The sequence below is a fragment of the Ictidomys tridecemlineatus genome, chromosome 10 (assembly GCF_052094955.1).
Source record: "Ictidomys tridecemlineatus isolate mIctTri1 chromosome 10, mIctTri1.hap1, whole genome shotgun sequence".
Classification (NCBI taxonomy): domain Eukaryota; kingdom Metazoa; phylum Chordata; class Mammalia; order Rodentia; family Sciuridae; genus Ictidomys; species Ictidomys tridecemlineatus.
This window is the reverse complement of record NC_135486.1, coordinates 70,875,101-70,890,524: the sequence shown is the minus strand read 5'-3', so window position 1 is coordinate 70,890,524 and position 15,424 is coordinate 70,875,101. Positions and strand designations below refer to the sequence as shown.

The 15,424-nt window shown below is 38.8% G+C and overlaps 2 protein-coding genes across 5 annotated transcripts in view; one reads left to right on the top strand and one right to left on the bottom strand.

The window, feature by feature from the left end:
- Tasor2 (transcription activation suppressor family member 2) overlaps window positions 1-3,386 on the bottom strand; it is a 65,811-nt gene extending 62,425 nt beyond the window's left edge. For 2 of the 3 annotated variants that reach the window (XM_021723053.3, XM_078023162.1), the window contains exon 1: window positions 3,257-3,386. In XM_021723053.3, coding sequence (XP_021578728.2) covers window positions 3,257-3,317 — 61 coding nt within the window. In that variant the 5' untranslated portion in view covers window positions 3,318-3,386. The remainder of the gene's footprint in view (window positions 1-3,256) is intronic. The other variant, XM_021723056.3, reaches the window with a different exon arrangement.
- On the top strand, window positions 3,316-14,656 carry LOC110597676 (uncharacterized). Of its 2 annotated transcripts, XM_078023165.1 has the most exons (4): window positions 3,316-4,497; window positions 12,987-13,081; window positions 13,439-13,564; window positions 14,215-14,656. In XM_078023165.1, the coding sequence occupies exon 1, from the start codon at window positions 3,316-3,318 to the stop codon at window positions 3,817-3,819; it is 504 nt and encodes a 167-aa protein (XP_077879291.1). In that variant the 3' UTR covers window positions 3,820-4,497; window positions 12,987-13,081; window positions 13,439-13,564; window positions 14,215-14,656. The 2 variants fall into 2 exon arrangements, with proteins under 2 accessions (XP_077879291.1, XP_077879290.1); XM_078023164.1 differs by having other exon boundaries at window positions 12,987-13,564.
- The last annotated feature ends 768 nt before the right edge of the window (window positions 14,657-15,424 follow it).

Genomic DNA, 15,424 nt, shown 5'->3' with positions numbered 1-15,424 from the left:
CTATGGACCTAGCAATTCCACTATTAATGCGCTGGAGTAAAAATATTGTATATATGCACTTTGAGCCATCAGCACTAATTATAACAGCCTAATGATGGAAATAACCAACATGGATAAATACAGACTATATTCTTTTTTTAAAATATCTTTATTCATTTATTTTTTAATGTGGTGCTAAGGATCGAACCCAGTGCCTCACATGTGCGAAACAAGCTCTCTACTGCTAAGATATAACCCCAGCCCTCAGACTATTCTTACCAACAAATTATATTTCATTGCAAATGAATGAACTACAACAGGGGTTCCCAAAATGATGATAATGCTAATATACATGATTCTTTCAAATACTATATAATGGTATGCATTGTCAACCAGAAGAGCTGCAAAATTCAGTGAGGCAGTATTTTCCAAATGACAAATGAGTAGGAGAAAAAGCATATTTTCCTAAAAGTGTAATACAGACCAATGGATATTAATGTCACAGAGCAAGGGAAGTTTACTAATATTGTTCCATATTCTACATTGATGAAATGTAGTGACATAAATGATAAATATCAAAAAAGAACACAACTACCTCAAAATGATATTCAAGTATCTCTCCATTTTCCAACCACTTTTTCTCTATACATTGCAGTAGACTCAATGTGAAAATGTGAAGTAGAATTCTAGTAGACATTAAAATTATTTGCAAAAATGTAAAGCAGTGCCATTCATTGCTAATACTGGAGGTGGGTTGTTTCATTAAAATGTTATCCATAATGGATGTAATGGGCTTTTTTTTAAAGGTACAAATACATACATTTTAAATTGGTCAGTTCTAACATCTAGTGTAGTAACTACCAGCAGATACTACCCAAATAAATAAAAGATCTTTGGGATCCTCAATAGTGTTTTAAAGTATAAAGGAATCTTGAGACCAAAAGTTTGTGAATTGCTCAACTACAGGCACATTCTTCAACATGGATGAATTTCAGAAACAATGTTTGATAAAAAATAACTGACAGAACATATACTATGGTTCTATTTAAATAAAGTTCAAAAGCAAGTGAAGGTAAACAATATGTTAAGAAAATACACATGATAAAACTGTAAATAAAGACATGGGAATAATTAACATAAAATTGATAATAATCATGGTGATGGAGCAAGGAATTATTTCCTCCTAGAACAGACACAAAATGTTTCTAAGGTTCCTGTGGTTTTCTATTAAACAACATACAGATATGTACTTTTTAAAACTGTATATTTTTAATAGCATTTTTCATACAAAACAATTTTTTTTTGGAAGAAGAAACAGACATACCTATTGTCCTAGAAGGAAAAACTCAAAAGAATGTCTCTTCTCAAATTAATCTATAAAATTCAATGCAATCTCAAACAACATCCCAAAGAAGATTTACTTGAAGAGATGGCTCTAAATTTAATCTGGAAGAAAAATGTAAAAGAACCCAAAGCTTTTTCAAAAGAAAGAAAGCACCAAAATATATTATAAAGCTATAATAACTAAAACGGTACATGGCTCAAAGAAGAGAGTTCGAACCCAATAAATACATACACAAATGATATTTTGCCCTGGCCAAAATATTTGACTTTCTTATTCATTAAAGAAGATAAAAATTAAATAGAATTTTCTTTCAATTATTAAATAGGTAAAATATTTAGAAATACTTTTACTATCCACTGCCGACTAGCAGGAAGATTAATACATGTTTTGAGAACTCAAAAGAATACAATTATTTGAAATCATTCTGATAAGGACTCTAAAACATTCTCTGATCACTTAAGGCATGTTTATAATAGCATCAAAACAACCAAAACCAATCATCGAAGCATTGTTACAAAGAAATCTTGAAAATAAATGTCCACTAGCAGAGAAACAAAATACATGCAATGTCTAATTATACTAACTATATCATACTATATTTATTTAACAAATATTCTCAGGCAAGGTTTTAGGCACTCTGTGGATTTTAATTCATTTAAGCAAATATGTCTAGGTTACAGGATATGCTCATAATTTATATCTTTTTAAAAGAGCATTAATTACATTTGGGAAAATATCCTGAAAATATATTTCAAATACTGTGTTGTGCCTTCCTTTAAATAACTGTGGATACTTAAGTCACCTTTTATTTTTTCTGGCCTGGTTGATGTATTGGAGATATGATAATACAGTTATCCATTTCTACAAGGCAGGTTGTCAAGAGTATTCTTACACCGTTAATTTGCTTTGTTATAAACCTCGCGGATAGAATTACACCAGCCTCAGATTCTACCACATTGACTATCTCACACACACTCCTCCCTTTACAATGCTTTCTCAGGGGAATACTGTGGATCACTGTGGAGCCTCGGATCACTAATGCTATTACAAGTAGTATCGTGTACTTGCACAATACTTAAGCTTAAGACACATTTTCATAAGCCCTACCATTCTAATTTTACCTAAGGGGAAGAAAAAAGAAAGGTAAAACTGGTTTAAACATGAATTTCAAAAAGACAAGTGGTAATTAAGAAAAACTTGAGAATTCTGAAACTCAAGTTTTGAGGTTCATCAATCACGTTCTCCCAGAAAGTGCTGGTTAGTGCCGCCTTCAAACCAACTGCTGGGTTGCAAGGACCAACTTTTAGAACATTCCTTATGCATTATTCCAGCTAGTTCTTAAATGACTTTCCCTATGGGCAGCCCTTTTTTTTTTTTTTTTTTTTTTTAAATAGGTCATGTACTGCCATGGTCTCTGAAGGAAGAAACTTGAGTAGCAGGCTTCATAACGAACCCTTAGGAAACGATTTCCTGGCAGTCCAGACCAATGAGGGCCACTACAGCCAAGAACTTACTGTCCTACTCGTGAGGATGCAGTTGCCTTCTGAAAGGCGAACCCAAACGAAATGTTTAAACCGTTTCAAACTTTCTGCCTGAAAAGGGGAGAAAACAATTTCGAAGCCCTGCACGGACCTGTGCCATGGTTAAGATGTGTGCGCTGGCGAAACTGAGACTGGCCATAGGTTGGACAGTCATGGGAAGGTGGCAAAGCAGAAAGAACGCAGAGCAATGCCGACCCCTCCCACCCGCCGCAAGGAAAACAGGTGGTAGGAACGCGCCCGCTGCCCATCATCGCAGAACCCCAGGGACGCAGCCCCCGGCCGCGGCGCACACGCCCGAGCAACTGGCGGTGCGCTCACCCTCAGGACCGGTTCTTCTCCGGGTGTCTGCGGAGGTGAGCGACCAGGACGCTAGGGACTGAAAGGGGTTTACCTGTCCTTGGTGCGGCCGCTGGCCCCGAGGACCTGAGATCACTGCGCACTTTTCTTCCCATGCTTTTCCAGCGCGTCCGCTCCTCCTTCCCCGGCCTGGCAGCCAGCTGGCCAGCAAGTGTGCACGAAATCAGGCGCCGTCTCCGGCCCTCGCGCAAACAGCGCCTCGTCAGAGGAACGCCGCGCTCCCCGCGTCCCGGGTCTCCCCTCAAGAGTCACAGCCGACAACCTGCCCCGGGACGCCCGCCGCCTGAAAGACCGCGTCGACTTTCTCACGGCCGGGCTCCAGCAACCGGAAGTAAAACCTTGTGGCTCAAGGAAAAAGAGGAGGGGTGCGGAAAAAGAGAGAAAGTGAAAACTGAACTGCCGCGTCCCCTGGAAGACGGGAACCAATCACGGGGCGAAACCAGGACGCAGGCGCGAGCCGCCATTGGCGTCCACGCGGCGCTCGCTTTTCGTCTCTGCGCAGGCGCGAGTCTTAGGCTAGAACGGCGAGTTCGCATCTCGCGAGACTGGCTCCCGGCCGGATGCAGAAGACGCTGGCGGGAAACGACTGGAGACTAGCGGTGGCTTCTCTGGGTGCGGTATCCAGTGAAGTTCGCCTATTCCTCGCCTTCCCTACTGCCTGATCCTCCTGCCACTTAAGACATTTCCAAAGTCTCGCCCTTATCCATGTAATACGCGGTCTCTGCGCTAGTTCCCTAGAACAGCTCTCCATAATCCATATGGAGAGCAAACGTGACCATAAATAACGTTAATTCAGGGGTATCCTTACCCAAGATAAACCTCATTGAGAGAGTAAGTGCTGTTGAGCCAAGTATATTGACACGTTTGGGAATACAAAGATTTAATCACTTGGTGGGATAGTTCTGTTTATTGTGACCAGGTGCTGCATTAGACCCTTGAATTAACAACCATGAACAAGCTGGACAAAGACCCCGTAGCCATAATCGAATTTAGAGATGGGTGAAAAACAGATAAACCTACACCATAACGAAGTAGAATTCCTATAATACATTCTGTGAAGACAAACTGAAAATGCTAGTGGATGGAGTTGGAAGCCAGAGGCCAGAGCAGAAGAAGAACTACAAGATCTCAATGAAAAGGGGGATATTCAAAAATCAAAGATGAAGATGGCCAGGTGAATCCTAAGAAGATCTGAAAGTAGAGCTTTCACACCTGAAGGCACAGCAAGTGTAAAGGCTCTGAGAAGTGAAATTAAGCTTGTTCCAATAATTGAAGGTAAAGAATGAAATTGTATTAAAAATGCAAAGAACCAGAAGGTATAGCTTCATGATTTATCTTAAAGCAAATATTCATAAAACCCCCACCCAGGTCAAGAAATGGAACTTTGCCAATATTCTGGAAGCTCCCTCCCCCTGGTGTTTCCCAATCAATAGTTGAATATTCCCTTTGAGAATTAGTGAAATTTAATTGCCATTGCAATAGTACTAAGAGGTAGAACTTTTTTTTTTTTTGGTTGGGGGTAGCGGGCATTGAACTTAGGGGCACTCAACCACTTAGAGCCACATCCCCAGCCCTATTTTGTATATTATTTAGAGACAGTTGTCACTGTGTTGCTTAGCACCTCACTTTTGCTGAGGCTGGCTTTGAACCCGCTGTTCTGCCTCAGCCTCCCAAACTGCTGGGATTACAGGTGTGGGCGCTATGCCTGCAGAAGAGGTGGAACTTTTAGTTAATTAGGTCATAAGTACTCTTTTGTGTATGGATTGTTGCAGGAGAGGTTTAGTTATCATATAGTCATGGGTTCCTGATGCCTGCTGTGGTCTCTCACTCCCTGAAAAACCAGCCTCTGTCTCAGAGCAAAGCCTGTCCAAGGAAGGGACAGGACCTTTGTCCTTGGAAAGACCCACAGAGCACTTCTAGGCACATTCCCACCCTGCTAAGTGGTTTATCTACAAATAACAGGAGAGATCTGCGCCAGGTGTCCCTGATTCAGTCAGGCTAGGTGGAGACCCATAGTAACCCCTAGCAGCCACCAATCAGCATGAGACAGGGAAATACCTGGGATGCCAGATGACCCTCCCAGTAGTTTATGATGGTTGATAATGCGTTGGGAAACCTTGTAGTTAAGCAGGAACACCCCTGTTGGCTTAAACCAATCAGTTAAATGAATCCCCCTTTTGTAGTAACCAATCACCTCTACCCAACTTGTTCCCGCCAGTGAATGTGCTAATCATGTTTTAAAGTTATTTGATTTTCCCTTGGTGTGTGATGATTTGCTAAGAGATGCTATGATGTATGTGGGGGGTCCCTGCCTTCTCCAAAGAATGTATAAAACTGCTGCAAACCCTGGGCTGGGGGCCTCTCAGCGTCACCGGTTGCTCTGTGTGTGTGTGTGTGTGTGTGTGTGTGTGTGTGTGTGTGTGTGTGTGCTCGCACAGAGGACCCAGCTAGCTCGCAATAAACACCTCTTTGCTGTTTACATCGATCTTGGTCTCTGATGGTCTTTTGGGGGTCCCGAATTCGAGCATAACATCCCTATGTACCCACTTGCCCCTTCCCCCGAGTAATAATGCAACATAAAGGGCTTCACCAGATGCAGCCCCTCAGTCTTTGATTTTCTAGCATCCAGAACCATAAGCAGAATAAGTTTCTCTTGTTTTTAATTGACTCAAGTGTGTTGTATTCTGTTAAAGCAACAGAAAATGGGCCAAGATGCCACTCTGGCCTACCACCAAATCTAATCACTACTCTGACTCCACCTAATGATCTTTTCCTTACTTAAAAAAAAAATTGCCACCTAATATGACTCCTTAAACTTTATCGTGTATTTGCTGGTGATTTGAAATCAACACAAATTAAATAGTTTTCTGCATGTGTATGAGACTCATTAGGTTTTTATGTGTTCCTGTTCTTACATTTTTCATGACTATGTATATGGATGTAGCACATTTTCTTTACTCATGGCATTTTGATGGACATTTAGATTGTTTCCATTCTTGAATATTTTAAATAATGCTGATATTGAACATTCTTATTTATATCTTTTGAAGCACATGTGCACTTATTTCTGTTGAGCATACACCTACTAATGGAATGCTAAACATGGTTATTTGGATTTTTGTTTTTGCAAATATTTTCCCTCAAACACACACTATTGGCCAAATTCTCTTCCTCATTGATATTGGCCTTGGTTAAGTGAGTTCTTTGGATGATAGAATATTAGCAGACATTACGTGAAAGTGTTAAGTGCATTTTTGTAGTTTGCCTCTGCTCTTATCCCCAAATGATTCACATGACAAAAACAGGCCTCATGTAGCTGTTGCCCCTTCAGCCCAGGTCTCCAGAAGAAAGCTATGTGGAATTGGATGTGGTGTTGCACACCTCTGATCCCAGCAATTTGGGATGCTGAGGCAGGAGGATTGCAAGTTTGAGGCCATCCTCAGCATTTTAGGCCCTAAGCAACTTAGTGAGACCCTGTCTCAAAAAATAAAAATATCTGAGGATGTAGCTCAGTGGTAAAGAGCCATAGGTTCAAACCTCAGTACAAAAACAGCAACAACAAAAACCCCTATGTGAAATAGATGTGATGCCAAATCACAACTCAACACTCTTAGATTAGCAGAAAGTTAGATGTGTTGAAGATTGATGAGTCTGATCATTAATGCTGTATCAGAAACCACTGAGTTTGGGTTTTTATTATGGATGATGATGCCTAACTTTTGCCACACCTCCACAGCAGCTTATTCTAGTTTTTTCTACATCCTTGCCAATGCTTTTTAATTTGGTACATTATGGTTTGACTTTGCATTACCTCCTGCTGCACCCCTCCCCTGACTCAGGCAATGGCAAGGCCCTACTGAGGTGGATGGCGCAAGGTGTCCATCCTCTGGAGGAGCGAAGTATGTTTCTGGGAATAGGCTGATTTGTTTTTGTATTCCTTTAATAAGTATAGTTGCGATTTCTCATATGACCATTAAGTATGAAGGAAAAAACATGACTTTCCCAATTAATGCAACTACAGATCTAAAGCATAGATCTGTTTGCTCTAAATGCAATGATTCAGCTGTGGAGTGTAAATTGTTAATGTCTAATGAAAAACTCCCTGTATTCCTGTCAAGGAAGTTTTTGAGAAATTAAATTAAAATCTAGAGAAGAAAAATTAATGTTAAGAAGACAGATTAGTGCTTAGTACTGGGCAATTTGTTCTTGTTCCTGTGCACAATGGTTTGTGCTCTTACTCTTGTTTGATTAAAAGTAATAACAAGTCAACCACTTGCCGTAACCATGGCACCGGTTCCAGTCAGTAAGTCAAGAAAGAATAGTCAAGGTATAGGCCAATAGTTTGGGACATTTGTAACTATTATTAAAAGTTAACTAAGCAGAAACAGCTCAAAGCAAAACGTGAACTGAAAGTACAAATGCTTGCTTATGCATAAGCCAAGATACATTCTTCTATTCTAATTGTAGCTAGGTAACATTTTGTTTCTTTGAATAATGATTCCTGTTTTGTAACCACAAAGTACTGTGAGCCTGCCAAAATGAAAAGTATATATGATCAACTTCACAAGTAAAGATTAGGATCAATACCTTCACTTTGGTGTCTGTGGTGTTTCTCCACCCTCTTTCGAGGACTCCTCACCATCCGTTTGTTTCCTGAGACCCCCTGTTGGAGCTGGTCTCCGACAGCCTCCAACTAGTATATTTTGGCTGTTCTAAGTTTTTTGAATTTCTGTATACATTTCTGAGTCATCTTATCCATTTTCTCATCTTAAAAAAAAACCTGATGGAATTTTTGTTGATATTATCCTGAATGCATAGATAAAATAAATCTAGGGGAGAATTAATATCTTAATAGCCTTCAAATATATAAAATATGATAAATTTAATTAGGTCATTAAAATTTTTAGGTATATTTATAAATTTCAATATACAAGTCTTGCATACATTTTGTTATATTTATCTCTTCTTATTTTTTGATGTTGTCCTTAATGGTACCTTAGACATTGAACATACAAAAATTTGGGGTTTTTTTAAATATTTATTTTTTAGTTGGACACAATGCCTTTATTTTATTTACTTATTTTTTATGTGGTGCTGAGGATCTAACTCAGGGCTTCGCTAGTGCTAAGCAAGAACTCTAGCACTGAGCCACAACCCCAGCCCCCCAAATTTGATGTTAGTATATATAAACACAATGGATTTTCCAGTGTTAATCTTGTATCTTATCTTACAACTTGCTAAACTCACTTAATATATCTAGTAGCTATTGTGTGTTTTCTAATGAAACTCTTTTAAGACAAATATTTTCTGCAAATAAAACTGGCTTCATTTCTTTTTTTCCAGTCTAGATTTCTCCTCTTCTTACATTATTTAAGCTCTTCTAATTCAAGTAGGATCAAACATCCTTGTAAGCTGGATAACAGATAAAAGAAAAGCATTTATAATGTTAGTTTTGATATTTTGTACACCCTTTTTTTAAATTAGAAATTTCCCTTTTATTCCTAATTTTCATAAATGGTTGTTGAATTTTGTCAAATGCTTTCTTTGTATCAAGATGATATAATATATGTATGTGATTATCATGTGTTTTATAATTGGATATATATCCCATTTTATATAGCCCATTAATGTGGTGAACTGTACATCAATTGGTTTTCCAATGTTAAACCAACATTGAGTTCCTGGGACAAACCCAATTTAGTCAGAATACATTGTCCTCTTTATAATATTACTAGACATGAATTACTGATACTTTGTTAAGGGCTCTGGCACTTATGTTCATGAGGCTATTGAAATGTGTATTGTTTTTCCTATAATATCTTTGACTTGGGTATCAAGATAACTCTGATTTCATGCAATGAGTTTCCAAAGTACTTTGATTAAAATTAGTAGCATTTCTAGAATTAATCGGCAAAACCATCAGGGCTTTTATTTTTCTTTATAGGAAGGATGTTTTTTGTTTTGTTTTTGTTTTTGTTTCGTACCAGTGATTAAACCCAGGTGCACTTAACCACTGAATCACATCTCCAGCCCTTTTTATTTTCTGAGACAGTGTCCCACTAAGTTGCAGAGACTTGGCTTTGAACCTAAGATCCTCCTGCATCAGCCTTCTGATGTGTGCCACAGCTCCTGGCTCTAGAAAGGTTTTTAAATACAGATTTTAATTTTAATAGATGTAGAGCTATAGATGATACCTATTTTCAGAGGAAGAGTGCCTCCCACTTTTACTGTCATACTTGGGTGATTATCTCCCTGAGGAGTGACATCAGAAAATTAACACTATGTGTGTGGGGTAGTACACAGATCAGAGCAATTTATTAAAGTCTCCAGTTTCCAATCAGGAATTATGATGCATGCAAAGAAACAAGAAACTATTATCTCCTACACTGGGAGAAAGCTAACCAATAGAAACTACCTACAAATGTGACCAGATGCCAGATTTAACAGAAAAGGACTGAAGTAAACATTATAAATATGCTCACCAAACTAAAGGAAAATATGATTAATATAAGTGAAGGAAGATATATGATAAATGTTGCATCAAATAGAACAATCACTAAGGAGAAAAATTCAAAACCTAATGGAAAACGTGGATTTCATAATATAATAATGAAGGAACTTTGGATTGTGCAGAGGTGAGTGAGGGGAGGGGAGAAAGTGTGGGGATGGAAAGGAAGTTGAAATGAGATGGACATTTTCACCCTATATACATGTATGATTACACTACCAGTGTGACTCCGCACCATGTACAGTCAGAGGAAGGAGAAATTGTACAATGTGTCAAAATGCATTCCACCGTAACTAATTAGAACAAATCTAAAAATTAAAAAAAAAAGAATACTAGAGGCATTGAACAGTTGATTTGAACTGTTTGAAGAAAGAACTAGTGAACTTGAGCATACATCAATAAAGATTATGTAAGCTGGATAACAGATAAGAAAAAAGAATTAAGAAAAATGAATGAAGCCTCAGAGAAGTATGGAGTAATAGTAATACCAAAAAGAAGAAAAAAAAGTTGAAAACTTCCTTAATTTATTAAAAAAAAAATAACCTACACACCCGAAAGCTCAACAATCTCCAGACAGGGTAAACACAAAGAGACTCACAAACAGAGAACTCATATAAAAATGTTGAAAATCAAAAACAAGAATAAACCGGATCCAGTGGCACATGCCTATAATCCCAGTGGCTGGGGAGGCTGAGGCAGGAGGATTGAGAGTATAAAGCCAGCTTCAGCAATTGGGCAAGGCCCTAATCAACTCAATGAGACCCTGTCTCTAAATAAAATACAAAAAAAGGGCTGGGGATGTGACTCCATGCTTAATTAGTGCGTTCAATCCTAGTACAAAAAAAAAAATTATGAAAGCAGCAAAAGAAAAATGAGTTGTAACTTACAAGGGAATTTCAATAAGATTAATAGCTACCTTAGCAGCAGTAACAACAGAAGCTTCTAGCTAGTGGGATGACATATTCCAAAGGCTCAAGAGAAAAAACTATCAATTAAGGATCCTATATTCGACAAAGCTATGTTTCAAAATGAAGGAGAATTAAAGATTGTCCCACAGAAACAGTAACTAAATTTGTGGCTAGAAGACCTGCCTTAACAAAAGAAATACTGAAGGAAGTTCTTCAGGTTGAAAGTGATATGAATTCATGTGAAAAACAAAGAGCATCAGTAAAGTTGATTGTGAAATGATGAAAATATGAACATACATATTCTCCTTCCTTTCTTCACAAAACTGATTTTAAAATCAGTCATATAAAATAATATATATATAATTTAATGTTGGGCTTCACAGGGAAATGAACTACATATGTGTAAAATATTTGCTAGTAACAAAGGAAGTAGGTGAGAGCAAAACTATATTTGATTTGGCTAAGGTTAGCAACACTGATGGTAAAATAATAGTTATGACAATATATTGTTTTTATAACATTAATAGTTAATATATTTATACAAATATGTATGACAATAGCACAGTAAAGAAGGAAAAGAGAACAGAGCTGTACAGATTTGCCTTTTTGTATGTCACTTGAATTAAACTAATGTAAATTCAAAGCTCATTCTGGTGTACTCTAGAACAGCACCGCCACCCCTGAAAAAAGAAGTGAAAAAGCAATTTAAAATGATACTTTTAAAAAATGATTTATTTTGCAACTCAATTTCTCAATTTTAGATAAAAATTCCATAAAATAAATGAGGACTGAGGTATTTAAGACAATACCCTGAAAATATATATTTGCCTTCATCAATTTTCCCAATATAGTTATATTAATTTTATTCGTACCTAAGTAATAAAACAATTTTTATGTAATTTTTTGTTTTCCATGGAGTCGATATTTGCTGACTTTTTCTCTGTATATATAAAAATATAACTTCAAATTCTATAACAAAACAGACACATATCAACACAGAGCTATATTAGGCGATGAGGTACAAAAAGATGTGTAAGTATGAAAATGGAAGTAGAGTAAAATGGATTGAGTAATTTGAGAGGTGTTGCTGGAGACTGAATCCCAGGGTACTTAACCACTGAGTTAAGTACACATCCCCAGCCACCACCACCCTTTTTTGTAATTTAAATTTTGAGATGAGGTCTCACTAAGTTGCTTAGGCTTTGCTAAATTGCTTAGGTTGGCTTCAAACTTGCAATCCTCCTGCCTTGGATCCTGTAGTTGCTGGGATTACAGGTGTGCACCACTGCATCCAGCTGTATAAGTCATTTTTAGTAAACAATAAGAAGGAAATGAATAATACCTCTTTTAAGAGTAACTCATTGCCCAAATTACAAAACTTGGTATTGTTGTTTGAATATAAGATATCCCCTCCTTAAAAGCTCCTTTGTTAATGCAGGAACATTGGGGGTGAAATGATATGAATTGTAAGAGCTATAATTGAATTAGTCCATAGTAACTGAATGGACTGAGTGGTAACTATAGGCAGGTAGGATATGGTTGGAGGTGGGGAGTCACATTCCCTGGAAGAGTGCTTGTTTCCTCTGGCCCCTCACCCACATCTCTTTCTCTGCTTCCTGGCCACCACGAGGTGAGTTGCTTTCCTCTATTGCACCCTTTGGCTGTGATGTTCTGCCTCACTCTTGGCCCAGAGCAATGGACTTGGCTGTCTGTGGACTGAGATCTCTGAAACCAAGAACCCCAAATAAAATTTCCCTCCTCAAAGTTAACTTAGATATTGTGTTACACTATAGTGAAGTGGAGGAAGGAAAGAATAGTATTGAAAGGAAAGAACAACCACTTGGTCAAATGTAGAGAAATGTCTACAAGAACATAAGTAGATAATACAAAAATAAGCAAAGTACAACAACCAAGAAAAATGACCTCAATAACAAAAATATGACCTAGATGTAATTATTACTTATTATTGAAATTAATGGCAAGGCTAATGGGTAAGTAGATGGCCTAAAAGTGGTGGTTCTTGACTGTCTGTGTACTGTAGTGAGTTTCAGAATCACTCATACCAGTTGGGAATAGAATGCCCCCTTGAAGAACTTGCTGTCCAGGTGCAAGAACTAGTTAACTGATGTCCCAGCCATTAGCTCCTTCAGAAGTTGCCTTGGTTCTTAAGCAGAAATCATGCTCTTCTTGGGGGCAGTCCCTTACTGATGATTGAATAAGGTGGTGGCTCGGGGCTGGGGGCTATCCATTTCTTGCACAAAATGGGGTTCCCCTAATTTGTTGCAGAGATCCTGTTGCCTTGCAAATCTCCTCCTGCTCAGTTTTATTTTCTCCCCCTTCTTTCATAGGCTTTACATCCTGTGGTGGCCATGGAGATACCCCTCTCTGATCTCCTTCATGAGAACCTGCTGTGGAGAACACAGATGACACCAACTGCCACTCAGTTGAGTCTACCACAACTTCATGCTGAGGCCATCCTTTCCTCAGGCTGTTCCCGGCCTATGACTGAGCATGGTCGTATGCTACTATTGGGTCATTCTTGCTCAGAGCAGGCCTCTTCTCATGCAGAACCTTTGCTCAGAGTTCTACATCAGTCTAGTCGAGACTTTCTCAGAACTTTGCAGTAGCCCAAGATTTACTATGCAATTTTCCCTTCCCCATTTCCATTCACAATGGAAATGTGGACATCAGATCTGAACCACAATCTGAAGATTTTTCTCATCATTTCATGCTTGCTCCCTCTTCCTTTGTTCTTTGCAGATATTTCCCCCTACTAAGTCACTTCTATTTCTTTTTTTAGAGAACCAGAACTGATACAGGTAAAACTAAGAAAGGTCTAAGAAGAAAGAATATTGTATAGGATTTGAGGATTGGTTCACTCACTGTCCAGATGGCAAGAAGGAGCACATTCCAAATGAACTGTGAGGTACAGGGTTGTCCATGGCATAAAGTGGAAGTGTGATGACTCTGTAGTTCAGTGCTAACAGTAAGAGAGGTGGTCACAGAGCTGCTCATTAATATCCATAGGTCTGGTGGGGTCTGAGGTAATAGAGGCAGGTGGTAACAGAAGCCAGGTGTCACAATTACTCTAGTGACTGGCAAAGTAGAGAGGCAGCCAAGGGAGTTTAACCTTAAGGGAGTTGCGGAGAAAACAAATAGTGCATGATAGTTTTAGGGGCAAAATAGATGGGCCCTTCTATACCTTTGCAACCAGAAAAGGCCAGAATGGAAGACAGGAAAGTCAAGGGTTGAGATGGAAGAAGTGGCCCCAATTTTGTCACTTCCAATGACCCATTGGGAGATCTTAAATGTCCCCAAAAGCTCATGTGTTAAAAGATTTGATTCCAGTGCAGCAGTGTTCAGAGGTGGGGTCTTGGGGAGGTGATTGGGTAATTAGGGCTCTGACCTCATGAATGGATTAATCTACTTATTAATTTATAGCTTAATGATTATTGTGTGGTAGTGGAAAGTTAGGTGGTAGGGCCTAATTGGAGGAGGTGGGGCAGTGTGGGGGGGATGCCATTGAAGGGTATAATTTTGTCCCTGACTCCTCCCTCTTTCTCTCTCTCTTTCCAGGTTGCCATAAATTGAGCGGCTTTCCCCTGCTGCCACAGGCTTCTGCCACAATGAATTTCTGCCTTGCTGTAGACAGAAAAGCGAGTGTGCCAAGCAACCTTGGCTAAAGCCTCTGAAACTGTGAACCAAGATGGATCTTTTCTCCTTTAAGCTCTTTTAAATTGTTTTTCTCAGGTATCATATCACAGTGATGTAACGTTAACTAATACACAGCAAAAGCAGTGGTTAGAGGGAAATTTTTGGCTTTATCCATTTAATCTCCAACTTCATTGACATGGGTAACCAACAGAAGAAGGTGGTGCCTTACCACAGAACTTTACACATACCTGGTCCAGCACTTTGAGAAGCTGATGATATTCAGTGAGAGCCAGTTGCTGCTTATATTAGAAAATAAACACGTTTAAAATAAACAATATGTTGCATCAAAAAACAAGGAAGCTTATTCAGAGTTGTGTTGCTTTCTTAGTGGTTGGAGGAGTCAGGTATTTTCCTTTCACTTTGGAGGGGTTGTCATGACATCACCCTCAGGGGACAGGGAAAATTTCTGTGGCTTTATTTCCTACCCTGCCTCATGCATGTGTCTTACCAAGTTGCTTAGACTAAACAATAGCTCCTGTTCATCAGAGCCGATCAACTCCATATAATAAAAATAGAGCGATGGACTAGTTGGATGGAAAGGTAGTCAGGATTCCTGCAGACAAGATTGTGACATAAGGTTGGAATGTTGATAAAGTTCTGAGATAAGAAAGCGAAACTGAAAGCAAACCTTCATTAATGAAGATCCTGTCTCAAAAAAAAAAAAAAAAAAGGGCTGGGTTGTAACTCAGTGGTAATGCACTCCATTGCACCCCATGTTGAAAATAAATAAACAAATAATTTAGGTTTCGTACAGGTCAGGGTGAGTGAATCTGACCATGAGGCTGCAACCAACTTTGGCAAGGTTAAATCTTCTAAACTTCTGAAGCTGCTTTGCTTAAAAACGAAACCAAAACCAAAAACCTCACTTACTCAAATGTTGACTTGGAATCAAACCAGAAACAGATTCTGCCAGGCTGTGTCCCAGGTTCCATCTGCTAAGACTCTTAGGGGAACACGGGATTCAAACCTGTTCCTAAGGGAAAACTTGCTTTTAAAAATGCACTTGAAACCAGGGGCAGTGGCACATGCCTGTAATCCCAGTGGCTGGGGAAACTGAAGCAGGATGATCACA